Source organism: Patagioenas fasciata, chromosome 8 (assembly GCF_037038585.1).
Source record: "Patagioenas fasciata isolate bPatFas1 chromosome 8, bPatFas1.hap1, whole genome shotgun sequence".
NCBI classification, from domain to species: domain Eukaryota; kingdom Metazoa; phylum Chordata; class Aves; order Columbiformes; family Columbidae; genus Patagioenas; species Patagioenas fasciata.
The window spans coordinates 8132113-8159627 of NC_092527.1; the positions used below are offsets into that span (position 1 = coordinate 8132113).

Sequence of the window (27515 nt, forward strand, 5' to 3'; positions counted from 1 at the left end):
ATCGCTGACAGGGGCCAGGTGAAGGAGTTCTCGGAGAGATGCTTTGAGAACCTGATGATTCTAATTTAATCTCTCCAAATGACCTGCAGGTAGGTGTGGGGAGTGTGCTTACTGCATCTGCAGGGGAGGCAGGCAAGGAGGGAATTCATCCTTTGTCTTTCATGGTGTTCAGTTAAGGAAAGTTAGAGAAATCAGGGGAAAAACCAATACAGGTTCAAACTGGGCAAGAATCAGGTCTGAGTATTAAAAAGGAACTGCTGGTTGGAGCATCGTGGTGTGGGGATGGAAGCAGGACAGGCAGCCTGAGCGGTGAGTGTGTGGGTGATCCCCCTGCAAAAGGAGACGGGGTAATTTATAGGGTGTTGCATATAACAGCAGGGGGAAGTAGTTACTGCCATATCCCGGCTGGCTGAAGTCGCATCTGATGCTCTGTGTAAGGCCGTGTTGAAGAGCTCATGCTAATAAAATGCAGAAAGACGAGGGAAGCAGTGGCTGCACGGCAGTGGGAAGGATGCTGTCTGCCCCGCAGAGCTGTATTTCAGAGGTGTTTGTTGAAATGCACCCACAGTTGGTTTCCTGGTGGTCTTAAATAGTGTATTTTTGGTAAGGGATGCCACCATCCACCCCAGCTGCCAGTTCAGGAGCGATGTGCCCTCCCTGCTCTACACCAGCATCGAGGCAGGAACAGCCAGCAGAAATACTGCGGGGGTCAAAACCTACTGCGTGTTATTTAACCATGAAATTGCACTTTTCCAGATCTCAAAGAGCTCTACAGGAGGGAGTTGCTCCCTGGGTCTTCGTTTGGGACCTGGGGCACGCGAGGTCTAGAGGAAGATCTGGGGTATGGGCAGGGCTGGGAGCTCAGCTGGGTCCATGGATCTGCCTTGCTTGTCCAAACCAGCATTGCCAGACTTTTATCTGTTTAATTAACACTGTCCCCTCTGCTGTTTAAGCCACACTAGCAGGGTTATAAATGTTTCCACCATCTTTCAGCCGAGGAAAGTGAACTGTGAGCTGCCTGGTAGGGGAAGGACCGTGTGCTCTCTGCAGGGCTTGGCTGCCTTTCGCCCATGGGCAGAAGACGAGCGATGCAGGCGCCTGCAAAATTCATGATGGCGAGCCCACGATGTGAAATTAAATCAAAGATGGGCACGAATCCCTGCTGGGTTTGCTCATCACTGGCAGAACGACCTGGAGGACAGGGAGCCCCTGTGGTCCCCAGCGCTGCAGAGGATGCTGCTCCTGCCCCGTGCTGGCTTCTCCAGCAGCCTTTGGTGTTAAATCCAACTGGCCGAGGGGAAAACAAGCTGTGAACTGGCAAAGCAAGAGCAGCAAGTTCCTGGAGTGGGAGGACGCTGGATGAAAGGGTGGAAAGCAGAGGAGACACATCTGCCGCAGCTTCTGCTCAGAGGAGGCTGACTGAGCCCATGCCCGACCTTTTTGTGTCCTCTGTCTTGGCTTAATGGTGCCAGCTATTCCTTCCCTGCTTTGGAGCTGAACATGTAAGTGTAGGTATTCTGGGTTTTAAAGCAAAACAACGTGCTTCAGGAGGAAAGGCAACTTTTGTTAGGGAGCAGTGCTCATCCCCCACCAGTCATAAGTGACTGTCCCTCTTTCTCTCTGATCCCCAAAGCCTTGTCTGGCATGTCCCCACTCAGTGGAGTACCCCACGTCTCCATCTGTGAGACCAGCCTTTGCATTGCAGAGGCTTTGGCATGGCATTATTACGCTTTGAGAGTTGGGAGCATCTTTGAAACAACCTCATTATCCTTCACCATTGCCTTGGTGGTGACCAGAAAGGAACTCTGCTGCCTCTCCCCTGCTCCATAGTCTGTGTTTTGGAGCAGGACTCATCCTTTCAGTGTTTTGCCAGGATGTATTGAGGATCAAAAGCCCAGAGAGCTGAAGTGGGATTGCCTTTGGTGGCTCCACTATGGGAGCAGGTGCTGCAAGGGTGGTGGTACCCGGCAGCACAGAGCATCCCTGCGCATCTCCATTCGTGCCTGGCCCCGGCATCGTGACAAAGCTGCTAACCAGCTCTGACGGTCCCCAGGGTGCAGTGTGTGTGTGACCTCGTCCTTAATTACAGCTTAATTTGTATGGCCGGTGGGTTCCCTGTTTGCACCACCCCACAGGCAGCCTGCAGAGAGTCGTCACCCTGCAACAGGTGAGGTGATGCTCTCTGACCTCCGTCCCTCCAAAATGCTGCCACCTCCCCCTCCACAGCCACAGGAAAGACCCAATTCAAGGTATTGTAGCTCTTGGCCCTTTTTCTCCCCCTCTCATGTGCTTGTGCACGTGGGGCTGAAGCCACCCCCTGGGGCTTTGGGGGGCACTTCTCCGACCAGCATCCTTCTGAAAATGGGTGAGTGAGCCACAGGCTTGAACCATGGTTGTCTCCTTCAACAGGGGCTCAGGGAGGACCACGGTCCCCGGCAGCTGAGCCGGGCAGATCCTGCCCCTCCGTGGGTGCCCCAGAGGAAACAACTCGGGTCTGAAACCTTGCCAGCCAGCTGCAGGCTTGCCTGGCTGCTGTTCTCTTTGTATGTGTTTTATGGAGCAATTTGTACTATATTTACACGAGGGTGATAAACAGTTTTTAAAATGGAAGCGAAGAAAACGCTGTTGAATGAATTGTTACAAAAAAGCCCTGTTTGCCATTCCAGCAGGGGGAATAAAAAGGGATAAAAATCACCATCCTAGGGACATGCTGTTCGTCAGATCTGGGTATTTTTTCCCTTGATTTGTGTGCCTAATGTGAGAAGAAGAAGTCGCAGATGCATGCTGAATTCTGCAGGGAACATATGCATGCATTTAAATCATTTACAGCATTTACTAGTGCAATTGTAAAGCACATTATTTTCCTGCATTTGTAATTAGGCTCTAAACAGATGGCGAAGGACTGTAGCTTCTGATTAGACAGGCTTGCGCTCTGTTGGACGGCACTGTGAGAACAAACTGAGCTGAGAAAGTTTTTCCTCCTGATTTATCACGCCATGGCAGGGGGGTAAAGTATCTGGGGCTGCCTGAGCATGAATTCCAGTGCGTTCATAACAGACTGGACAAAGCTGAGCGAGCTGACGGGTCCGGTCCCTCTGCCATCCCTGTGTGCTGATGGATGGGGTACACTCCCCCAAATAAGCCTGGATTCCAAATTTTGTAACTCCGCCTGGCTCCGCGCTGCACAGCTTCAGATACCCGACAGCGCAGGATGAGCATCTGCTTTGATAAATGCTTTTAATATCAAGCAGAAGGTTTGGGTTTGAGAAGGGGCTGTGAAGCAGGAACAAGCTCCAGGCTCGTGGCTGCGTGTGAAGAGTGAGTGCATGTCTGGCGTTCGTTCTGCTCTTGGCATCGCCTTTTCTTTCTGCCGCCCTGGTGAGCCCTGGGCTTGGTGATGTGTGTTGCGCTCTCCTGCACCTCTTGGGAGCTTCAACAGGAACGTGTGGTTGGCCCATTGGATCTTCAAACTCTCGGACCTGGCTCCTGTTTTAAATGCATCACCTCGGAGACCTGCCAGCCCCATTTTTCACCTTTAACAGCAGCAACATCTCTTCACAGCCCAAGTGCAAGTGCCTCCACGCTAAGCCTTTGTCCCCTTGCATGCAACTGCACTCCAGCTGGTCAGGAGTCACCTCTCACTGTCCTGTCCTCACACAGAGCAGAATTTATTGGGTGCTATCATAGAATCCTTTTGGTTGGAAGAGACCCTCAAGACCACAGAGTCCAACCAACACTGGCACTAAACCACGTTCCCAAGAAACTCATCTATAGATCTTTTAAACACCTTCAAGGATGGCAACCCAACCACTTCTTCCTACAGCTTCTTATTTTCCTGGCTTACTTCTGTAAATTACAGGTGTGTGAACCCAGCATGAGAAGCAACTGGAAGAGCAGAACAGCACTGAAGAGGAGCATGATGCGGGCCCGAGAAGCTCAGGTAGATCCATGGGGCTGGAAGCTGGGTCCTCCTGAGAATACTGGGTAACCAAGTCTGTTCTGTGTCCCCTTTGCTTCTTCCCTACCATTGTGCAGATGGTGATCACCTTCCCTTTCGTGTTCTTATCCTGCTGCTCCCCTGGGTTACCACCAAGGTTACACACAAGAGTGGCCAAGAGGGAAGGGAGGTCTTCTTCTACCTGGCGCACCCCACAAGTGGACAACCTGGACACGCAGCTCCCAGACTGCACTGCAGGGAGGGTGGCACAGCGAAGGGGATGGTGGCATGTGACAGGAGGGGACATCCAGCCCGACCTGAGGAGATGCAGAGGGCTGTCGTGTGGACGCTGTGCCTGTAGATGGCACCTTTTGCTCTGCTGAGGAGGAAAGAAAAGCTGAGGGGAAAAAGCTGGTAGGGCTCACAGCTAAGAAAAAGATGCTTTGGGTGGGTGGCATGAAGTGACTTACGAGTAGTTAATCCCCTGAGAATGAAGGACCTGGCTCCCAAAGCTGTCCCTCTGTCACCGTGACTGCTCTTGCTCAAGATTGTCTGTTGCAATCATCGCCAAACAATCTGAATCCACAATGTTCCCCATCAGTAGGAAATTACACCGAAGGCTGTCTCAGAAGCCAGCAAAAAGCACCTCGAGCTGCTCGGGGAGTTGGTATAAAGGTTTACTTGTTTGTTTGATTTACCTGGTCCTGCAAAGCCTTTTGGAGCTCACACTGTGATCCTTCTGGCTCTGTGTTCTCATTCCCTGTCACCCTGGCCCAGCTGGGGATGTTCATTCCAGGGCACCTCAGCTGGACCCAGCTCTAAGCACAAGCAGGTAGATGTTTGATTAAGGGTGCCACATGAATCGGGCATGGGCTGCAAAAGTGTGCCTAGCCCCTGCCCTTCCCACCCCCTTGAAACACATTTGCTTTACCCTCCACATAGACTATCACCTTACAAAGATGCAATTTGAAATGCAATACTTATGTATTTCTAAAGGAAAAACAGGCATTAGGTGCTCTTTCAGTGCCTTTCTTCTGTGGAGGGGGAAAAACACGAGCAATCCCTTGACTTTGCTACGATACCTCTCCAGCCTCCTTCACTCATACATTCCTAAGCAAACAGCATGATCCTAATACTGGCCTTAAAATTCTGTGTGAAATAGACCTGGAAATTAATTTCACACCGAAAAAACAGGCATCACCATCAGCCGTGGCACAGGTGGTTGAGAAGAGAACCCCACTACTGCTGTAGAAATTAACTGTACAACTCGGGTGACAGGGTAGCTCAGTGGGGAGCTGCCTCCCTTGTGCTGCTGTCCCACCCCACAATGTGACACTGGATGCTGGAGGGTACCACCATCTCCAAGAGGTTCATGGTCCAGGGAGACAAAATCATTGTGTCCACCAAGATGTGAGAGCAGGGAGAGTGGGCTGCATCTTCCTGCGGAGAAAACAAATGAAGAAAGCCCTCCTGCTCTTTCCTACAGGTTCTATTTACTGAAGAAGGATGGGAGTTTGGGGAAGCACATCAAAGGCTCCTTTGTGGGGGACTCCTGAGGAAAAGGAGGCGTGAAGAAATGAGTGATGGTACAATAATGTGTGCGTTGGCTGTCGGGCAGCTGATGTCTGTGCAGACCCTGGGGTCCGTGGCAGTGCGTGATCCGTGGCGAGCAGAGGTAATTCAGTCCCTTAGCTGGACAGGATTTTGCACGTGCTTGCTTTTTACCTGCTTTCCATACGATATTTCATCTGTTTAAAGATTTAAAGATGAAAGGCATTCGCATTTCTCACAGCAGAAGGGCCAGGGAAGGCAGAGAGAGGAATAATAAACCGTGGGGACAGTTGGATGGAGAAATGTTTTGTGGTCAGACAGAAGACGAGAAGGGGAGAAGCCCTGCAGTACAATTTCAAGGGTGAGTGAGTGGTGCCAGGAGGCCGCCAAGGATCTGCCTAGCTGCTCTGCTTCTCAGGCAGGGCAGAGAGGGGAGATCTGGCTCCAAAAAACACCAAGTTTCCCCGTGATAAATCCATAGAGAAAGGCTGGTATAGCTGGGAGGTTATCTCAGACCTCCTGCTAATTACCGTGCTCCCTGCCTTGTAGGGTTGGGCTCCGATCCGAATGGCGACTGGGAGCATCCTTCTGCTCGCCATGCATCACTTCATTTTAGTCCTTTCTTTCCCCCCCACCCAGTTATGAGCTTGTTAAAAGGCAATTGCAACAACACATCCCCCGTGGGCTGCGTCTCAAACCAACATCGCTTCCTTTAAACTGGAGCTTGGGAACATCAGCTCTGTAAGTCGATTTGAGGTCCAGCCTGCACGTAGCTATTGCTGTGGCTGTTTGATTCAAACCAAGCTTGACAGAGAGATACAGCTCACAAGATGCTGGATTCCTGTGGGTTTTGTGAAGCTCAGCAGTGAAATCCCACTAGTCCTCCCCCATGATGGGAAAAGCTGCAGCCTGGGCTCCACCAGGAATTGGACCAGGAGTCCAGGCTGGACTCGCAGGCCAGGAGGAACTTGGCTTAGTTAGATCTGACTTACGTAAAAGAGGTGACAGGTCTTCAAACTGGTCAGGATGTGAACTGAAAGGCTTGCATTTTGAAAGCTGATGTGAAACCAAGGCATAGGAATTGGGCAGCGATTAAGCATAGGAGAGATGTGCTTCTATTTAAATAGAAACGCTGACCTGAATTTATCATGGGAGTCATTAAGTGAGACATCACTTGTGCAAAGTCAGTGGCTACAGACAGCAAGCAGGCCTGAAACATGCCTTCAAGTTGCTTAACTTATGGTTTTGCTGTGTTTTCCTCCCACCTTTTTGTTGGTTCTTGCCATAATTAGTTCCCTGACTTTAGGGATGCAGCTGGGATGGGCACAGCGCACGTATCCTGGCTGCGTATGTGCTGATGGAGAGAACAAGGGAGGGATGAAGAGCCCAGGAAGAGATAAACCCCCTGGACCAGCATGAGATCAGCTCGGCAGGATGCTCAGAGCCCTGGATCCATACCTGCACCCTTTGCACTGCTTGAGACTTGCAACTTTTAGGAAAAGGACAGGTATCTAGGGCAAACCCTTAGCAAACCCAGTACAACTCAGGTGTAATGGGAGGGAACTATTTACCGGCACCTTGATTCACTGCAGATGGCTCATTACACTCAGCTGTTTGTCAAAGACTCTTGTTTTTAACCCCAAAAGAGCTGCAGGTGTGCCAGGGCTGGCTCTGGTGTGCAGCACTGGGCTCAGCCCCCACTTGCAGCTTAACTGGGTTTGGGGGAGGCCCCTGCCCAGCACTGCGGGGTTCCCTCATCCTCGGGGCTCCCCACAGCCAGGGAGTGCTGCTGCAGAGCCCCCTTCCCCAGGGCCAAGCTGAGGGCCCCAGGAGCAGACCTGTGCCCAATTCAAATCCATCAGTTGTGCTAATTGCATAACGAGCAGAAGCTGCTCACGAAAGGCAAGGACTTAATTATCCCCTCCTGCTCATGCAGAGGCATTTGCCCACGGCTGCTCCAGGAGGAGGGATGTGAAGGTGAGTGGATGGGAAAGCTCCAGACATTGCTTTAGCAGTATAAACTGCACTTGTTTAGTGTTTTAATTTGTAATTAAAGTTGCTTGGGATGGGGTCTAATGTGAAGATAAGGTTCCTCCAAGCTGCAAGTGGTGGGAGGTTTATGTATGTACATGCAGCAGGGCAGCACTGAAAGGCCTGACCCTCTTGGGGTCTGGGGATCAGGAACACTGCTGGGGACTGTGTCACCCCCTTGGTGTGAGGACTGGTGTTGTTGCAGGTGGCTTTCTCTGGCTTTGTTGCTTCTAAGAAGGCAAGAAATGGGGTGAAGCGGTAGGATTTGGCTGCTTCCCCTAGAGTGGTGGGGATTTTTCCTGAGATGTCCTGCTGGGTTTCAGAAAGCTGAGAGGACCTGGTGTTGCAGATGACTGGTGGTAGGAGCACGAAGGTTTGGGTGGAAACGTGTATCGGTGGCATGGCAAAAATAACGCTGTGGCTGTAGAAACAGCGGCTGCGAGTGCCCAAGGGAGAGGAGCCAGGAGGAATAATTGCCGTGCAGCTCTCCTGCTACGGTCGGATCGCCTTCCCCTCATCTATCATTTATTTAGCCGCTCCCCGGGCCTGCCAGCCTCCCATGTGCAAAGGTCAGGAAAAGAATAATAACACCTCTTCCCCCTCCAAAAGACTAATTAAACCCAAAGAGGCTGAGTTAAACTTCTGGTAGCTGGTGCCTGCCTGGGGCTGAAGTTGTATTTGGAGAAGCGAGTGCTGTTTTGGGGCGACCCCGGGGTTTCGAGGGGAGCGACTGCCGCACTGGGAGTCCCCGGGGGGCGTGCTGGGGTGGAGCCGGGGCTGAAATACCCGTTACCTGGGCAAGGGGCGCTGCGCCGCCCGCGTCTGCCGCCGCCCGGGCTCCTTCCCCACCCCTTCCTCCTCCTCCTCCTTCTCCTTCTCCTCCCGCCGCAGCTCACTCGGCTGCGGGGCGGCGGGGGCCGGCAGCCGCGGGGCGGGGACATGGGGGGTCGCCGCTGACACCGGCACCAGGACCGGCTGCCACAGGTGAGTTTTCTTTATTTCGCGTGTATTTATTTAAGGTGGGGATGCGTGGCGCCGCCGGCATCCCCTCCCCGGGGCGGCTCTGCGCGCCGTCCTCATTCCCAAACCTCCTTTATTCCCTTCCACCGAGGGGACAACTTGTTTGGGGTGAGAGCTGCTACAATGATTATTATTTTGGGGAGAGGTCGTTCAGCGCGGTGGTTTCAATGGCAGGAGACCGTAGCTCGACCTTTGAGCAAAATAATAATGTGTATTGGCGTCTGCTATCTTGTCCCTAAACCAGCAAGCACCGTTCCCCCGAGTCCCCAGACCCGTCCTGGCTTGTAGTGTTGAGTTTGGCTTGGAAGAAAGAGACGGTGAGAAGCTGCGAAGTTTCGGGGCAGAGCTGGGGCTGAACTTGTGCAGCGGCGTGGGGGGCCCCGGGGGCACCCAGCCCAGCGGCCGCACTGAAAGAGGGCTTTTTTAATCCCTTTAAAAAACATATTAAATGGAAAAAATAGCTTTTCAAAAGGATAAATTTGCCCCAAGTGGCTTCTTAAATTTTTTTTGAGGAAACACTTAATTTTTTTTCCCCACTCACTTCTACGCTTGCTCCTCTTTTCCTTAATCCTTGACAAAACCTGCAATGCTCTTTTAGTTCAATAAATGTCCTCCTGACCACCTCAAATACCGACCCCCGCACATACCCAGCTCGGCATTTGCCAGACATCTTTAGCTTTGAACTGCCTGGAGTCGTCGCTGGAGCCTTTAAATAAAAGAAAATGCTCCAACTCCAAGAGTCTGGTCCCTATTAAAACCAGTCAGCTAAATTACATTACCCATCCTTTTAACGTGCAGAGTTTGGGGTTCGCTAGGGCTGTTCCAGCTGTAAGCTTTTTGTGGCGGAGATAGCTTTTTCACCTGATGTCGTTCTTCATTTTGATTTACCTGGCACCGACCCCTTTGTTCTGATCCATGATTTTTGGATGCTATGTGAAGGTAAATAATAGCCCGTGCCTGCTTGCAATTAGAAATACGGGGTTGTGTGTGTGGCTTCGTTATTGGTGTTTAAGTGGACAAATGTAAAATCTGGGGTGTTGGTAGTAAAAAGGAAACGAGGCAACAGTTCTTATACCTGTGTGTGTATATATATATATATTTTTTTTTTTAAGAGAGAAGGAAAAGCAGCGCTGGGGTAGCTTATTTGGCCAACTAAGAGGATGTGGAGGATGGGGTGATGTGATGCCTGGGTGCAGGGGGGTAGCGGAGCGGGCTGGGGTGCAGCCCGGGACTCTCCCATGGGTACCCTGTGTAGGGAGGGCAAATCCAAAACTGATGTGTGCCAGCGATGCCCAAGGGTGCTACCAGCACCCTCTTGCTAACCACTATTGTCTCCCCAAGCTGCCTCTTTTATCCATCTTGTGTTTTCTTGTGTGTGCGTGGGGTTAAGCTGGAATGGGAAGTTTTCTGTGCATGTTTTGTTGTTGTTGGGATTGTTTTCCTTGTGCTAGGGGAAAAGCCCTCTCTGGGACAGATCTCTGGGTATCGCTGATGTGGAGGGGTCTAGGAGGGCTGGCAGAGCGGCCGCTTCCCGAGTGACCACGGTGGCCGGGTTGCAGGTGACAAGCCTGGTTCCTTCTCGGCACGTCCTGCAGCTGCCTGGGACACCTTGTGTGTGCGGCCCTGGTGCTCGATAGAACAACAGGACGGAGCTGCTGCGTGAGTTGTTTGCATTTTAAGTTATTTTTCTGTGTTGTGGAGCGCAGTGTTCTGATGGGAAGCTCACAGTTGTTGTAATCCAAGTGAGTGTTAAGAGGGGGGATTTTTACTGTTGTCTTTCCTTCTCCCCTGACCTGAGGAAGGAGGAGAGGAAATCCCTTTGCAACTCCATTTTCCCTCTGCACCCCCTTCCACCCCTCCCCAGGGCGAGGTTATCTTGCTTTGGGAGGCAAACTGTACGTTCTGTAGCACTAAGTCAAGATCGTGTCATGAAAATACAATGTTTTCTTTTAAGACCAAGTTGTAAAACACTCCCTTTATGGGAAACCGTAGAAGCTTATGTTCTCCTTTTTACGTTTATCTTTTTTAATATTCTCTGTGTTTTTGATTGTTTTTCTGGTGAGATAAGTGGGAGAACTCAATGTTTGCAAGAGGTGGGAGCTACGTGCCTTGTAGTGCCCGGTCCATGTGCAGAGCGGCTGCGTGTCCCTCTGGGGGTATCGCCTGCATGTAGCACCAGGAAAATTGTTCTCCAGAATAATGTAGATGTTATGGCAGTGTCTCTGCTAACCTGACGGGGGTATGCGGAGAAAAAGGGCACTGCCATCCCTTCTGCACACCCCAGGAGCAGCCAGGATGGTAGATGTCTTGAAAAGGATTTAATTCATGAAGGTTCTTAAAAGTTCTGTGCTGGTGGTCTGCAGTGCAGGTTATTTTTAAATTTAAGAAGCTTTAGAATATGGAGCAGCTTGATGAGGGGCTGGTCTGTGGCCTCTTGTCTGTGTAAATCATCCCAGGTGCTTGCAGCTGGGCTGATTTAGCTGGGGATTTGCTTTCTGGATACAAATAGTTCAAAGTGCATCCCGAAACTTGTGTGTTTTTTCCCCACTATGGTGTCCTGAGGGTTAAATTAGGGCTTTTATGGCTGAACACCTACAAATATGAAATTCACGCTTTCATGCTTGCATTGCTGTCAGGCGCTATTTCCAGTATGCAGGTTCTGGAGCTGAAATGGACAATCCTGGTGACTGAGGCTCGGTCAAGCCTTGGAGATGTCCTGGACCCTACCTGGGGTTTGGTGATCACCAGAACACTATAGCAGGGACTGGAATAGTGTTTATATGCAGGCTGTGCTGAGTTTGAAGCTTGGATCGATGTGGTCAGGAATGCCTCGGTGGTGCAGCCTGGTGGCTTTTGGTCTGTGAAGGCTGCAAAGCTGTGGCTCTGTTGGGTTCTTGCTGACCATGGTGTGCTCCATAAATGATCAGAGGGGCTATCCCAGGCACAAAACTGCCTCTTTTTCTGCCAGCCAGCCTCACAAAAGTATGTGCTTGAACCCATGCCCCAAGGCCAGGGGTCTTGCTGGATGTGTCTTGTGATGGAAGCTCTGATCTGGGTGTGGGATGGTTGTAATGTCCCTTCCAGAGTCAATGCTGCAGCAAGGCTTTTTTCCATCCTTAACCTGGATTGCTTTGCCCTGATCTGCACATTTGATAGAACAGCTACTCTCTGCAGGGAGAAAGAGGGTCCTGCTTGGGGAGAAAGTCACTGGGAGCAAAATCCTGATGGCAAGAGGGGGATATGCTGGTGCCTGGGCTGCTGCAGCTTTGCAAAGAGCAGGTAGGAGAGGAATGGAGAGCTTAGAGGGTCCTCAGCCACAGCTGGTGACCTGGGGGTTTTTGCATGAACAAGCCTCTCACTGGGGATGAGCTACTGTCCTCAATCCAAATAACCTCACCTCTGCCGAATGCTTTTGTCTTTCAATGTGAACCCCTGCTCTCAGGAGCTGCTGTTTGGGATGGAGGGATTTAATTTTTCTCCTCCTAAGCAACCCTATCTTCCTTTCCCCATGCTGTCTCTACCACTTTGGTGGGTTTTTTTCCCCCCTCTCCTAAAATTTCAGCTGGCGCGTGATTAGCCCCAGCGTGCCCACGGTGTTGCTCCATCAGGCACAGCTCACTTCTATTAGCTGGAACAGCCAGCGGGCCCTGAAAAGGTCTGTTGGAGCAAAGTGCCTCTTGCTGGAAGTTAAGTGAGCTTTGTGCAAAAGCAGCAAGGGCACTTCTCCCTTGATTTGGATGAGGCGAGAAATGGCCTGAGAGCTTTTGCAGCTCAGGTTGCTCAGTGTGAGGGTGGGTTGGTGGGGTTTTTTTGCTTGAATTGTGGTGTTTTTTTCTTTCCCTCCTCTCAAGCACCCGTATTTCTCTCTCTGAGATCTACCTTTACAGCCTGCAGTCTAATTTACCAGAGGATTGAACAAATAGCCTTGTTGCAGCTTTTCAGTGATGCAAATGTCCAGCGGGAAGTTTGGGAGCATCTGGAGATGGGGCGAGATCCGGGGTGCACATGTACGCCGATGGGGCTCAGAGCGGTGTCTGCTGCAATGAGCGTTTCCCGAGGAGGATGAAGTCAAATAACCAACCCATCTTCTTTCACAGAAATGTAGTTTGCCTACTGATTGTCAAGAGCTCCTGGTTCAGTGCTGATGGCTTGCTCTTGAAGGGGGTGCTCAATTCCTTATTGCGCCACTGACACTGTTACGGGTGTACTTCTTAGAGTGAAGCCTGAGCCAGAGGGCTCGAGCAATAGTCATCTGCTAGATGTGCTTGTTATTCTGTAAATGGAGTGCGTGCTATTTAAATTAACACTTTTCTTTAATTCCACTTCACAGATGTTCTCTCTCCTTTAAAAACCCCAAAGCAAACAGCATTTGTGTGCCTGCATCTGAAGCAGCACAGTCAGGGATGCCCTAGGATATGCCAGCCCAGGCTGTGTGGCAGTGGTACAAACTAGCTCAAAAATGCCGCGTTGGAGCCTGAGGATGTTGGATGTGTCTCCTGCATGGGTTTGATGCTGGTGCTTGGAAGTCCGGCCAGGGCTCGGTCAGTAGGCAAACCTGCCTTCTTCCAGCCAGGGCATGAGAAAAAAGTGGCTGGCCTCCTATTCACCAGCAGCCTTTGGATCAGGCATTCAGCATCTTTTACATTTGCTACTTGGCCTGTTGCTGTATCATTTTTAAGAGTCTACAGAGATATTCCTGTTTGGTGGGGCAGGATTGTGCATGCCCCTTCACAGGGCTCAGCTTTCTACCTCTTCCTAAAGCAATAATTCCCACCCTTCTTTTCCCTCTGCTTGTTTTTTTCTTCCCCCACTTCTTTCTTTAAGCGAAGTTCTGCTACTGACTGCTTTTCCACCTTTTCATGCCACGTTAGCATCAGCTGCTCTGCTCCTTTGCTGCCTGGCCTCCATGTGCCGGGCTCCGTGTTGACTTGATTTCCATACGCATCCCAGTCTGCCTCCTTGTTTAAGCACTGATGTGAGGGTTTGTGGTGGCAAATGCTTGCTAGACACCACCGGCATCACAGCAACCAGGGCTGGGGACTCACTAGAGCTGCCCCACTCAAAGATCAAAAAAAAGAGAATAAAATTCATCTACCCAAGGAAGAGTCTCCATTTGCCCTGGAAGGAGTGGTGGCCTTGCCTACTCTCTCCTTCCCAAGGCTCTCACGCTGTTATCTTAATATTACAAGAACAAAGAGGTGCTTTTAGCACTGAATGACTTTTTGTGGGACGTTGCGGCTGGGGTGCGCTTCTCTGGAGGGTTTGCTTGTCACTCATGCAGAGCTCATCTGTTATTTGGATTATTTTATGGCCCTTGCAATGACTTGGAAAATCAATTTCACTTCCAAGCCAGACAGAGTTTTCTGACATGACCTGAGATGTTCACAGGTGGCGTTTTGGTCTGGTCTTGGGCTGTTAATGTTGCCTCGGAGCTGATGCTTGTTTCCTGTGGGAAAACAAACTTCTCACAGCCCCAAACAAAATGTTTCCACTCCTGCCCTTGTTTTGAAATGGGAGTAAATTGCTGGGAATGTGGGAAACCTTGGCATTGCTTGTTGATAGTAAGTAACAACTCTGGCTCTTTTCCTTGCTGGAAGGGGGGTTTAAATATCACTAATTGGTGCTACTCGAGTTGCACAGAGCGGTTTGGACTCACTGTTGGCTTTGTGAGCATCCCCTGGGCTCCGTGGGGAGAAAACACCCACGTCCCCAACCTCAGCCTTGCTTTTGGGGTAAAAGAAAGGGAAATAGCATCTTTCACACTCTTTCTCCTGCAAACACCGTCTTGGGCTTAGATGGCTTTGGCAGCTTTGCTCTCTGTGCAGTCCATCCATCCTCCCCACACGTTCATACAAATACACTGCCCTGTGCTTATTTAACAAGGGAATTTTTTCTTTCGCTGTGGGGAATAGAAGGATAAAAAAAAAGGGCAAATTTTTTCACTGGGAACAAATCTCATTTTCGAGAGTCCTGACAAAATGAGCCATAAAATTACAATATTTCCAAGTGCTTCGTAATTCTAGTGTGGACGGCTCTTCATCATGGAATCTGAAAGCTCAGAAAATATAAAACTCATTAGATTAAAATAAACCACCTACTGTGCGGAAGAAAAGCTTATTTATCAATATCAATTTACTTCTGATTACTCTGTTCTGCAATTTGTTATTTTTAGCAATTATGATTTGTGTACAGCTCATGCCAATATGTGGGGGGAAGAAAAAAAATAGCTTTTACTTTTTTTCTTTTGAATCCTACTTATTATTACCTCTTGGCCAGGTCTTTATAATGAGAAGAAAAGGTGAATTTCTGGTGGTGCTTCCATTTGAGGAGCAAAGAGATGGAAAGAGCTGCTGTGCCTCTGCAATGGGATGTGTGCTGGCATAAAGGGTTGGTGCCAAGCAACGGGCTTTGCTGAAGAGGATGGCCGGGGTGGTTTCTTGAAGTGTCACCTGGCTGTGCCACCAAGGTGGTGGAGGAGGCTGGGAGAGCTGGGGTGGTGTCTTTGGGGGATGAAGGGTCTTTCAGAAGCTGGATGGATGCCACGGTGGGATTACGGTAGCATATTGGGGGCTTCCACTCTGCCCATAGAGGTGCAAATGTTGCGTGTGGGCAGTGCTGGCTGCTGGGCTGCCCAGTTTGGGGACATCGTTTGTGCCACATCACCAGAGCAGGGGCTTTTTGGGAAGGCGCTTCCAGTTTCCTCGCATGGAAGCCGTTTGGGAGATGGTCTGATTTACACTTTCATTTCTTCTTTATGCTCCTGGAACAGCACAGAGCAAACAGAGAGGCTGGCGCTATAAATTTGGAGGCGCAAGTGTTGCTGTGCCGGTTGGGGAGGAGAAGACTGGGTTGGAGGGAGAGGGGTAGGGTTTGGGGAGCGATTAAAGATGCCAGTGACGGCTCAGATGCGAGAGCATCTCCGCCAGCACGACACAGAACCGCCGTCCCTGCTCTGATGGAGGTAATTAAGTGTGTTTTGTGTGCGTGTGAGCTGTTCTTGTATGTAAGTGCCCCAGCAGTGCATTTAAAAATAACCAATACAGGTGCACAGCCTGGAAGCTGATGCTTCAGCACCCCGAGAGCAACATGTGGCCTGGGCTTAGCAGGAACATCTCTGCTTCAGTGTTTCACGGAGGTGAGATGCTGGAAGGCTCGTAGAGCCTTGTTGCCAACTTTGCTGCGATTAATGTGTGCCAAGGACCAGAGCATGTGCTGCTGGGATCTCTGCGATGTTTAGGGATGTGGGGATGATGTCAAAGCGGCAAGAAAACCCCTTCCTAGGCTTGGAGAAGGCGGCATTTGGGGCAGGTGAGCTGGAAAACCTCTGCTTGACCTGAGCTGCTTCCTAAACTTTGAAGCCCCAGGCTTCTTTGCAGAGTGGTGTTTCAGTGGTAGGAGCTCCTCTGATTCTCATCCATCACCATTTAATGCGGTTCTGTCTGCTGCTCCCCGGGCCTTGGGGAGTGCTTGCCGGCGGACTGGGAATCTCTGCTTTAACATTAGAGCTTTTGCAGCCAGGAGACAACAGTTAAGTTCCCAGAGATGACTTGCCCAGAGACATTATTGTGCTGGAAACTGCACCGAGTGCTTCCTACAAAGAGCCTCTTTCAGGCAGAAGGTGCAATTTAATATGCTCTTAGTCACAATTTTTAAGTTCTCTCCAGAGATTTCTCAATCCCGTTCCTAAATTTGCAATATTCAAGTGAACCATCTCAGAGAACCAGTGAAGAGCTGCAATATTAATGAAGACAGACAAAATCAAAATGACATTTCAGGCAATTACTTACATAATGAAATGACTGACTTGGAATGTACAATATTTAGATTTATCATGACACTCAAAAGGGGATGCTGGCGACTGCCTTTCTGTCTACATCATGTAAATTGTTTTTTCCACTGCCCTGTTGCTTTTTAAACATGGTCTGTGAAGCTGGAAAATGATGTTTCCGCTCACTTGGACTGATAGCGGTGCTATTTTAGCAGAAAGTTAGCGTTTTCCTCGATGGCATTTGGCACAGCGAAAGGCGGAGGAAGAGCTGGGGTTGGGCTGCCTCCCTCGTCTCCATCCCATCCTTTCTGGCAGCAGCACAATGCGCTTCGGCTCCGCATCCCAGGCTTGATGCCACTGGGGGGACAAGGGGCCCAAAATGGCAGCATTGTCTATGTCCCAGTCGTCTTTCCTCCCCAAAACCTGTTAAAAACAGGGGGAAAATTGAGAAATATGGAGTTTTTATTTCTTAGAAGAGTCAATTCTGCTTTTTTTTGGGTCAAATATGAAGATTTAAAGGACCTGGTAGGATGCCTGGCTCCTGGAGAAGGGGTCATTTTTGCTTAGACACCTAGTTTTTGGATGCTCTACTGGCACAGAACACTCAGAAGTCAAACTTGTCAGGGCATGGAGCCTCGAACTCTTCTTCCTTGTCCATGTTTTCTGGGGAGACTGGCATGATGCACCTGAAAGTTAAGCAGCGCTGATCCCCAACGTCTTCTCAGGCTTGTGTTGTGTTTCCTAAAGCAGCACAAAAAAAGACCACAGCACTATTGTTCTTGCCCAGGCACAGACCTTTTCCTCCTAGAGACTCTTTTGTGTCAAAGAAACTGAAGCAATTAGAATTTAGGACCCTTTCCATGGTGACAGAGTTATGAACTGTCTTCTCTGACATATCCATCAGTACAAATAAAATACGTGTAGACATTGCTTTGAAGCTCCTGGGTGAACTAAAGCTCGCTGTGCATATGACAAGTAAAAAGCTCCTGCTTAGATTGGTAAATGTAAGGTGTGATTTACCCCTCATTTCAGCCCTTGTGGCTCAGGTTGGTGCTTGGTCTCCAGTGGGAACTGCTTATGCGTTTACCTATGGGTTCCTCTTGGTGTTCACTGCCCAAAAGGCTGGATGTCACATACGCTCTCTGCCTCTCGTGTCCCTGGCTCTGCCGATGTGCTGAGTTGGTAGGAGAATATTCCCCCAGCCCACACCTTTTGCAGCACCTGGCAGGAATATGGAGAGCTTCAGAAATGGGTCACCAGAATTCCTGTCTGCTTCCAAGGGGGATCTTTGGCTCTGTGTGAGCTTGCCTGGTGGTTTTTTGTTGTGCCTATATGCTGTGTGTAACATATATGAGTTATACTTGCCTCCAGGGTGAAGTGTTTGCAACATCACATGTATGAATTTCCTTGCAAAGCAGGACTTTGAGGTTTAGTGGCTTTGGAAAGAGCTTGGTATTTAATGGTCTGGAAACTGTGCGAGGATGCGGCTGTGCTGAGCAACTGCCTGTTACTGTTTTATTCTGTTGTGAGGAGTCGTGTGTTGTATCGAATGCGAATCTGGGGAAATTCGAGAGGCAGAGAGGGATGCAGGCACGTTTGCAACCTGCCTGCTCCCAGTGTTCTCCCAGTGCCTGTTTTATAGCCCCCTGGCTGGTTGGAGGGGTTTGAAGGGCTCTGCTTTGTCCTCTGAAATCCTGGTGCCTCTTGAATGATTCTGGGTCAAGCTTCTCATGCAGCTCTGCCAAAGTATCTTAAATCCTGGTGCTGATGTCTTGCTGCTGTGTCGCTCCTGGGTTGCAGCAGCTCTTCAACATCCCGCTCAGTGCTTGAGCATCTCATCTTGACTGGGGCTGCTGCTGCTCTGGATCTGACCGCAGAGGTCGTCAGGTCTCATCACCTCACACGAGATGAGCAAATAAACTTTGGAAAGTGAAAATAAAAATAAATGTATTGCCTATGCCAGGTTAATCCTGGTTTCAATTTGCTGCTCACCAAGGGGATGGTTGAGGCTGCACAACACAAGAATGTGGTGGTGGCACTCTTGGGTGAAGTACCATGTGTAAAAGCCAAGTGTTGATCTTCTGGGTGTCCTGCAACTGTGCCTACAGTGTTGGGGTGCAAAGGTGCAAGCTCAGGAAGGGCTGCATCCCTGAGCCTGCTTTGTTTGGGGAGACAATGTCCATGAAGCGCTGGACTAAACGCTGCCTTTCTTCTTTGATAGGAACCATGAGGCGTCACGCTGCTGCCAGTGCCTTCCTACTTCCTCTCTTGCTTCTGGAGCTGGTCTCTCCAGGTGAGTCACCTTGCTGCCTGTCCAGTGCCGGACTCTTCTCTCTCCCTTCCTTGGGTCTCATGTTTGTGAGGTACAAGGGTAATATTTGCGGTATTTGGGGTCTGTTGGTGAATATCTAAGGGCAGAGAAGCATTGCTGTGGTGGTGGGGAGATGTGGCTGGTATGGGTAAGCAGACCCATCTCTATCACATGTTATGCTCCCATGGAGCCACCTTTCTTGCAGGTAGTAAAAGGGCACACATGGCATCACCTGGCCCGTGCTGGGAGAAAGTGGGTGGGCCTGGTTGTAGGCTTGGAGGAGGAGGAGGATGCAGTGGTAGATTCTCCTGGTGGTTCTCAGTGGGCAGACCTTGGGAACTGCAGATGTGGATTCACAAGGTCAAATCTGATGGTGGACCTGATGATGGATATGATGTTAGGTCATTTTATGCAAACAAAACCTTAAAGGAAACTAGAGGGAGCGGTTAAAACACAAAGATGTAAACCAGAAGCTTGTTAGCTGTTCAACAGTGGAGTTATTACCAGCAGTGCTCTCCCTGTGCTTTCAGTAGCAAAATTATTACCTGAACTGTGCTTTAATATACACCATGTGGGAAATAACTCCCCCCTGAGCTGCTAAACCTCTTTCCTAATGGCAGCTGGAGGGCAGGGCAGGGCTGTGGGCAGGCAGAGCCTCCGTGGCCAGCTTTCCTCCCACCCACATCTCTGCCCTGCCAACATGATGCTTGTGGGCTTCCCAGGGATGTGGGGTCCAGCCCGTCTGCAGGGTGGGAGCACGTTGGGCAACAACCTTCTGGTGTAGCAAATGTGCCCCTTGGGCCGGGCTTTGGTGTATCACGGGGTGTGTAAGAACTGTGACCATGCAGCAAAGCCCCATGAAAATTGGGATTGTTGCATGAATGGGCTAAAGCTCCCCCTGGGTGTTGGTGAGGGGGGAAGGAGACCGGTGGGTGTGTGCTTGTGTGGAGCTTGCTGATAAACCATAGTGAGCCTGTATCCATTCGATAGCACTGTGCCCTTTGGAATAAAGGCTTATTTTCCCCCCGCTCCCCACTAAAGCCTCGCAATAGCTTGTCCAGATTGGCAGCCTGGCTGAGCAGCCAGTGGATGACATTAGCGGTGACTGACAGGCACAGTCAATCTCTGGCTGGTGCTGTATGGGATCGGGTGTAGCCTCGCTAGTTAACTGCCTTGTGGCTCCTCTGGGCTGCAGCCCAGCGAGTCCTTTGCCCCAGTCTGAGCCTCCTAAAGCTTTCTTCCTTGGAGGGATCACTTGTCACATCCCATTGGAGATGGGATGATGGGTTTTTTGCTCCTTCATCTCTCCTGGCACCTTAGTCCTCTCCAGGTTGTGAGGGACTGAGGGATGCTAACTGGAACAGGTCTGTGATTACTGTCAGCGGTGTTCAAGGATGTGAATACTGACTCCAAAGGGCAAAGTAGCAGCAGGTTTTACAGGAATAACATGGAGCAGGCATGGAAGACACACACAGGGAAGAAAACCTCCCAGTGCATCAAAACGTTGATCGTGATCCTTTGGAGCCTGTTGGTAGCATGTGAAGGAGGAAGAAAGAGCTACAAGTGTGCGGTGGAAGGGATGGTTTTCTGCTGTGCACCTTGCTGGGGGGCTCTGTGCAAGGACCATGTTGAGGGATACAGTGATGCTAATATCCCAAGATATGGCCAGGTGTGTGTGGCAGAAGGAAAATCCATCAGGTGAAGCCACAGATGGTGGCTGGTTTGCAGCGATGCATTTGGGAAAGCGTGAATTTGCTTTCAGGGTGTCTGTGATTCTCAGATGAATTTCTGTGGGAAGACCGGTGTTACCGAAAGCCAACAAAACATCGACAGTCTGGGGTTAGACGGGAGAGGAAAACTTGTGGACATCCCAGACTAGGCAGTAGGACTTACCTGCTTGTGCTTTGCAGTCTAGCTAGGTCTAGAACATTGCTCTTTGTCCTGGGATTTGCAGCCCAAAGCAAAGTCCCGCATCCAGACCCTCTTTCAGCTTTCCCAGACACGCAGGTGCTTCCTCTCTTTAATGCATAGATTCTGTGTGCTGAGACTGGCTCTGAATACCTCCCAGCAGCTGAATTTGGAAGATGCAACTTATTTTAGTGTACTTGTGATATTAAGAAATCTATTTTGAAATAGAGGGGTTTTTAGAAGTGAGTCTCTTCTGTTAAGGGCTGCTTGGTGTGTTTTAGCCTCATCGCCACCTTCAAAACCTGCTGACCCCCGCGCAGCAGCCAGGTATGACTGTGCTTTGAAGCCTCCGGAGATGCCATTATCTCTAAATAACCTGTTTTGTCAGGGTTCTTCTCATTTTTCTTTCCAGATACTTAACTCCAGAGGCTGAAATTTGAATGTGCATTTGCAAGAGCGCTGCCTCGTGCTTGCCTGCTTCTCAAGGTGTTTAATAAACACGGTGCCTTGGAAAGAAGGCAGTGCTGAAAACCCCTGTTTTGTTATGGAGGGAGCCCCAGAGGAGCCCAGGCTACTCCGCCATCCCATCGCCTCCTCGAGTGGGTTTCTCATGGGTGCTGAGCAGATTTGTGCACGAGCACAGCTGGGAACTATGCCCCACAGGTTTTGGGGACATCTCCCACTGTTGGGAGCTTGGGCAGGTGAAGAGAATGCTGAAGTGTAATCCGGTGGTTCTTTCTGCTGAAGCGCAGGGCATGAAGGTGGTGGCAAAGTACAGGCATGCTTAGGAGGGAAGCCTGGACACCCCATCTCATCTGGGGTTTGCTATCCCTTTGCCCGAAGCGATGTCTTTGCTATCGCAGCACGGGTGGGGTACTGCTGGAGACAACGCTGTGTTGAAAGGAGCCTGGTTGGATCTGCATTGCTGTGGGGGAGGGGGTTGCAAGAGGGTGTTGTGCTCTTGCTTTGCTGTCAGTTTTTCCCTGCGCTATCCTGGGTTTTGGTTTGGCTGGCACCAAAGGCAGTGATGAAGAGTCACAGTAGGGAAGCGCTGCCCCATGGCTGTCAGCAAGTCTCCTTGCCGGGGGACCCCCATCCTCCCTCTTCCCTTCCTAGGACTGCCCATCAACAGCTGTGAACTGGCCAGACCAGTTCAGACCCCTGCTTACCCCTCTTCTTGATGCCTGGCAGCTGAGCTACATTTCCTGAAGGCTGCTGGCAGTGTATTGAGGAAAACTCATCCCTCAGATGCAGCCCGGTCAACACCAAACCTCCTCAGAAAATCTGTTTCTCTCCTCTTTTCCTGCATCCCTTGAATGCTGAATCTTTCCCGGTGGACTTTTTCGCGGGTTCCGGCTGCGACTGTTATTGTTCTATGTGCTCTGTAGTCTGTGTCGCCTATCGAGGCTGCGGTCTGGAACAGGCTTGCGAGCTTCCAGCTCCATAAAAACAGATGTGAGGCTGGTTATTAAAGGTGAAAGGAGGCAATTAGAGGGAAAGGCAATTGGGTGATGGGAGAAGGAAGACACACGGGGTTTTGCTGGGCTGGCTGACAAGGTGAAAGGCTCTCAACCATGGGAACAGAGTGAAGGTGTTAATCATGCACTAAAACAATAATTGATGTTCGTGGTCCCTGTGGGCTTCCCCCTTCCCCTCTGCCTGGCCAAAGAAAATACTAAAAAAACATAAAGGTCAGCAGGGGGAAGTGGTTTCCTGATCAGTTTCTATGGGGGCTGCATGGTGCTTTCTATCCTCCTGTTAACCCTTATTTCTGGAGTACCTCTCTCCATCACCATGCCAGACATCACATGTGCATCTTTCTGTGCTCTGAGCTGTGCTGGCCCTCATGTGACATGCCAGGGACGTGACACCTTGCTTTTGTCCTCTTCCTAGGTTGGGGCAATCGGCTGCCGTACTTCATAAACTACTTCTTTGACACCTACCTGCTGATCAATGAGGATACTCCTGTGGGTAAGTGGGGCATTGCCGTGGGCAGAGGGTTCGCTGCTGCTGACCCCCGATGGAAAAGGATTAAAGAAATACTTTTGGTTTTGATTGGCAGGTGTAGTTTATTTTTCTTTCTTTATTTGGCTAGGGATCGTTTTTTAGTAAATGCAGAAATCGACCCGGTCATTCTCGGCCTCTTTCCAGGCTCTCAGTCCATTAAACTTGTGCTCTTCAATCAGGGATCGTGACTGGCTTCTAATGCGTCGGGAATCAATTGGGAGCGCAGGGTGGCTGGGATGGAGGCTACAGAGGCCCCTTCTCGCATCTGCTGCTGCCTCCAACCATGCAGCCCCAGCAGCACCCTCCTTAAAAAAGGGTTCTCACTGCACCTAAGTCATCACCAGACCTGTCAAGAGCTGGAGGACTCTGGAGAGGTCTCCTCTAGTGACTGCTCCGCTCAACCGGGGTTTTGGCTGAGCTTCTGGCTCTCCTTGGGAGTCCCCTCGCTTGCATCTTTTGCAGCCCATGGTGTCCTGCTTGTGGGATTTGGGATGGTGCCTGAGCAAGGAGGCAGGACCTGGAGCCTTGGAGGGTTTTGCGTAAGTGGTGTGGAAATTTCTGGGTGGTTGCTGAGGTCTGTGCTAAGATGGATCCTCAGGAGAAGGCTTGCTGGAGCCTTTGCAATCAGCCTGCGGAGTCTTGTCTTGTGGTGAGGTTCAGGCTGATTTACAATGGGAAATAATGCTGAAAACCGCTGCTCAGGTGCCTTTATTCACAGCAATGCAGAAGCTGAACTGCAAATGGTGTAAGGAAGGAAAAGATCCGACTTGGTTGTAACTTGTTTCTAATTTTCTTTCCCTGGTGACTTGTACCTGTGTCATTTTTCATTGCCTTCTTCAGTGAGCCCATCCCTTACAGATCATGTCACACTTTGGTTCTTTGCTTTGCTGTCTATGTGCTCCCTACCCCTCGATTGCCTGTGTCCCTGCAAACACATAGTGCTGGATGTGTCCCAGGGACAGAAGCAGCTGTGCAAGGGCAGGAGCAAGAGCTGGTTGGGAGCAGCTTAATGAAATGCTTCCTCACCGAGTACATGGTTCTCAAAGTACTTGAGCTCGAAATACCTTGTGGGAATTGAACTGAACTTCTATTTTTGGGAGAAAATGGGGGAAAATTTCTGACAGTCTGCTTTTCAGTGAGATATTGTGCGAGTAAAATTGTTCTTGGAATTACTTTGGGGGTTGAATTTTGGGTTTTTTTTTAAACTTTGTATTACACTGTACGGAAATGAAATTCACTCTTAAGAATATTGACACCCTGGGATTTTGTTTCCAGATGTACCAGAGGGAAATGTCAGCCTTGAAAGCATTGCCAAACAGTGTGTTTGTGTGTTCTGCTGTTGGTAGATGTTTTCTGAGTTAGGTTTATTAACTGGAAAAAAAGGCATTATCTAGAAACACCTTTCTTATATTCTGATTGGAGTGTGAGTAGCAGAACTGTATGTGATGCCGGGGCTCCTGGTTTGAGGTCTGTGAGAAGCGCCACCCATCACCGTGGCGTTGAACCTCCTCCCCTCCCTGCAGCATCACCTGCTGTGATCCAGTCCTGCTCGCTGCCTGCCATGCCGAAAGGCATCTTCAGCAACAATTAAGAGATCATTCCCCCTCTAATCACTTACAAGAGTAAATTAGTCTTGTCAGGAGCTATTAAGACAGAGAGCTTGGAATTCATTAGGTGAGATTGGGCTGAGGGAGCTGCTGGCGCCGCCGCCGGTCCAGGCTGATTAAATTCTCCCCAAACATCATCAATGCCCATCTGTTTCATTTAGGTCCGAGGAGAGCAATTTTCAGGTGGACTGACCCTCTAGTCAGTTATTTCACCCAGAAGTAATAGGAACACGTGCCCACACATGGAGGGAATCTGAGACGTGAGCTCCAGGAAGGTGAAAGAGATTGAAGGGGCTGGGGAAGAAATTGCAGGAGAGGGGGAGATGCTTGGAGAGGAGGATGAGGAGGGATAATGGCTGTTCATGCCCTGGGGACACGGGTGAGCTGGGTCACTGGGAGTGCCTATATCAGCTGCCAGTAGCCAGATCACTGTGCGTTCTACTCCAAAAGCAGGAGCACTTGCTGGTTAACAACCCTTAGAAGAGTTTGCAGGAGAGGGACCGTCTGTCTTTACTGCGCTGCTCGCTGCCTCAAGCAAAATAATTCCAAGGGCCATTTCAGTTAATCCCAAACCTTTTGGAGGGTAATGGAGAGCAGTGTGGATATTGATGCCAGGTGGATTGCTGGAGGTCTCCGGCAGGGTGTGATGCTTGCCAGTATGCCAGGAAGGTGGCATTGCTGCAGGTGGGGTTACCTGCAGCCCAGGGTTTATCGGGAGGTGGAGATGGGCAGACAGTGCCCCACATTTCTCTTGGTTGAGGTCCCTGCTATTGCACAAGGAACACCTTAGCATAATGTGATGACTGGAGTCTAATTGCCCAGCAAATGGATTTGCTTTATGCAGGATAGGAATGGGAAAATGAAGATGATCCATCATGTTGAGTCTATAACTAGCCTTATAACCACCTAGCTTGGATTCACTGAGTTTCTCTGAAAGCTTTCATGCCTCAACACCTTGCAAAACGCATGACAAAAGACACCATTCAGACAAGTGCAATTCCACTTCCCCTTCATTCTAGAGATAACACTGTAGCATCACTGGAATAATGTTGTCTTTTAAAAAAGAGCAGGAAATGCTTTAATTGTTGCATCTGAGCTGCTACCATGCGCTTGGCTTTGCTCTCAGGGAATGGTTGCCTGGGGATGCTGGGGACAACATGTCCCTCCTGCCCAACGGCGCTTGGTCTTGCATGCCCTGCTGAAAACTAGGAGACACGGCAGAATTTGGAGGACTGACTTCTTCTGCAAAGCCTGCTGACGTTAAGTGGTGCATGACAGAGGGGAAACCCGCTGGGCAATGCGAGTGTGAGTAGCTGCTGGTGAAGCTGGGAAAGGTGCCTGGCATGGCTGGCAGGTGGGGAGGCTGGTCTCCCCTGAGGCTCCTGCCAAGGCTGCTTGCTATTTCATTCCCTGAGTTATTGCTGCTCAGGAGAGCGTGCAGCTGGGGCTCTTGGTTCTCTGCCCCACCGGGATGCCTCCAGGAGCTGGTGCTCAGCCCCAGGTCCCCCACAGCTGGCTACCTCATCATCTCCTCCTGCTTCTTAGCCTGTGGCAGCATGGGGTCAAGGAGAACCTCTAATTCAGCAAGTCTGAGGAGTGACAGCTCGAGTGGCACTAGCTCAGCACTCGGAGCCTGGCTGGGTGCCGGGTTTTTGGGTAAAGGTCTTGCGTGCTCCCTGACTCAGCAGCTTGGTGCCACCGCGGCGGGGAGGGACCGGTGGCTGGGGGATGCTGAGTGTGGCATCTGCAGGGAGGGACATCACAGAAGGCAGGTGCGGGCTGAAAGCGTAAGAGCATGTGTGCAGGGTACGGGGCTGTGCCGTGTGCTCAACGCTCCCGTGTTCCTTCCCTTCAGCTGCACGCCTTCCCCAGGAGGCACGGGCTGTGCTCTCCATCCCCTGGGTTTGCCATGCTCAGAAAGCAGGACGGATGATTGATGGAGAATTTTATGTGCTTCTGCCCCCCCTTTTGCTATGTGCAACTTTTGCTGAGCTGGTAAGTGCACCGTAAATAGCTTGTGCTTTGGGAACAGGGTGGGCATGCCTTTGCCAGCTTACAAAAAAACCTTGCTCGTTTGGGGACTTGCAGATAGTGACTTTCAAGTGCTGTTGAAGGAATTTCAGTTTAATACAGAAGAAGAGAGGGTGATTGCTGGAGACACCCAAATCTCTTGGTGGTGTTGATCGAGGGATCTATTCTACTGGGGAGTGTGCATGTGGAAGCAGTCCTTGGCACCTGGCTGTCTCTTGGCTGTGCCGTTGGATGTCTGAGGATCGCGTTCTGGCTCTTGGCACTGAATAGGAGAACTTTGCTGAGAAGTTTCTGATGGTGCGGTTTGACTTTTTGCTATGGGCAATTTGGACTGAGCTTTTCCAGGGCAAGCTGGAGCCCTTCCAGAGCAGCTACATTGAGCAGGCCACCTCATCTGCTTGCAGGAGAAGGCATGAGGAATTGGAGATAGAAGCTGATTTTTCTGTTTCTGGGGAACCCACACCCACTAAGGGACTCCAAAGCATATGAATTTTTCTCCACTAAGTTCTGAGACACAGAGCTGAACCTTGCTCTTTATGAGACCTTCACCAAAACGGGCCACAATGGATTTCTCGCACAGAACTGGGCTCTGACTGTGCACCCCAAGTTGCTACAGCCTGAGAGGGGCTGGGGGTAGCGGGGCACTACTGCAGTGTAGCTGTACTTCTTTAGCTGGTGGTGATGAGGTTGATGTGTGTCACCTCTTGCTTTTCAGGGCTTTCTGGAATAGTTATTTCGTAAGAGGACTGGAAGAGGAGCTTTGTATTTAGCAGGCAGTGGCAGGGTGCTGGCTGGTAACTCCGCATGTGTATCTGAGGCATCGTGTCCCTCTGATATCTGTGAATGACTTGATTCTCCAACCTAGGCAAGTGCCAGGCCAGAGGGCTTTTCTTCTCCAGGCAGGGCAGGCTGCCATCCTCCCTGTACTGTCTCTGTAGTTTCCAAGGCAATCATCTCTTTTGCCACAGCCTTTCGCTGCAGTGCTCTGGTCCTGAGCAACCAGATGCCTTGGCACCCGGATAGGGTCCTCAGGGATGCCTGGCTAACCAAGCTGCTGCTGAAGATACGGTTTATCTGAGTGTGACTGAGCACGGGCTGTCTGGGCTGAACCCTGCCTGCTCCTTTGATCCTCCAGCTGACGACATCTGTGGTGGCTGGATTTCTCTGTGATGGCACTTGCCTAATGCATCACTGGAAGAAAAAGGGAAAAAACGCTGGCTCTGCTCTCTGCGTACTTCTGGACTGATTAAATTGTTTCAGAGCTGTCTGGGCCAGATATCTGTGCGTGAGGCTCGTGGGGCATCTGTTTGGGACAGCTTAGGAGGGGGACTGTGGGAGTCTGAG

At 50.4% G+C, this 27515-nt stretch overlaps 1 protein-coding gene across 1 annotated transcript in view; it reads left to right on the forward strand.

The window, feature by feature from the left end:
- The first annotated feature begins 8414 nt into the window (after positions 1 to 8414).
- Positions 8415 to 27515, forward strand: part of CDH23 (cadherin related 23) — a 202087-nt gene continuing 182986 nt past the window's right edge. Inside the window, exons 1-3 of the mRNA XM_065843253.2 lie at positions 8415 to 8503; positions 18529 to 18600; positions 22420 to 22497. Of these exons, the coding sequence (XP_065699325.1) occupies positions 18534 to 18600; positions 22420 to 22497 (145 nt within the window). The 5' untranslated portion in view covers positions 8415 to 8503; positions 18529 to 18533. The remainder of the gene's footprint in view (positions 8504 to 18528; positions 18601 to 22419; positions 22498 to 27515) is intronic.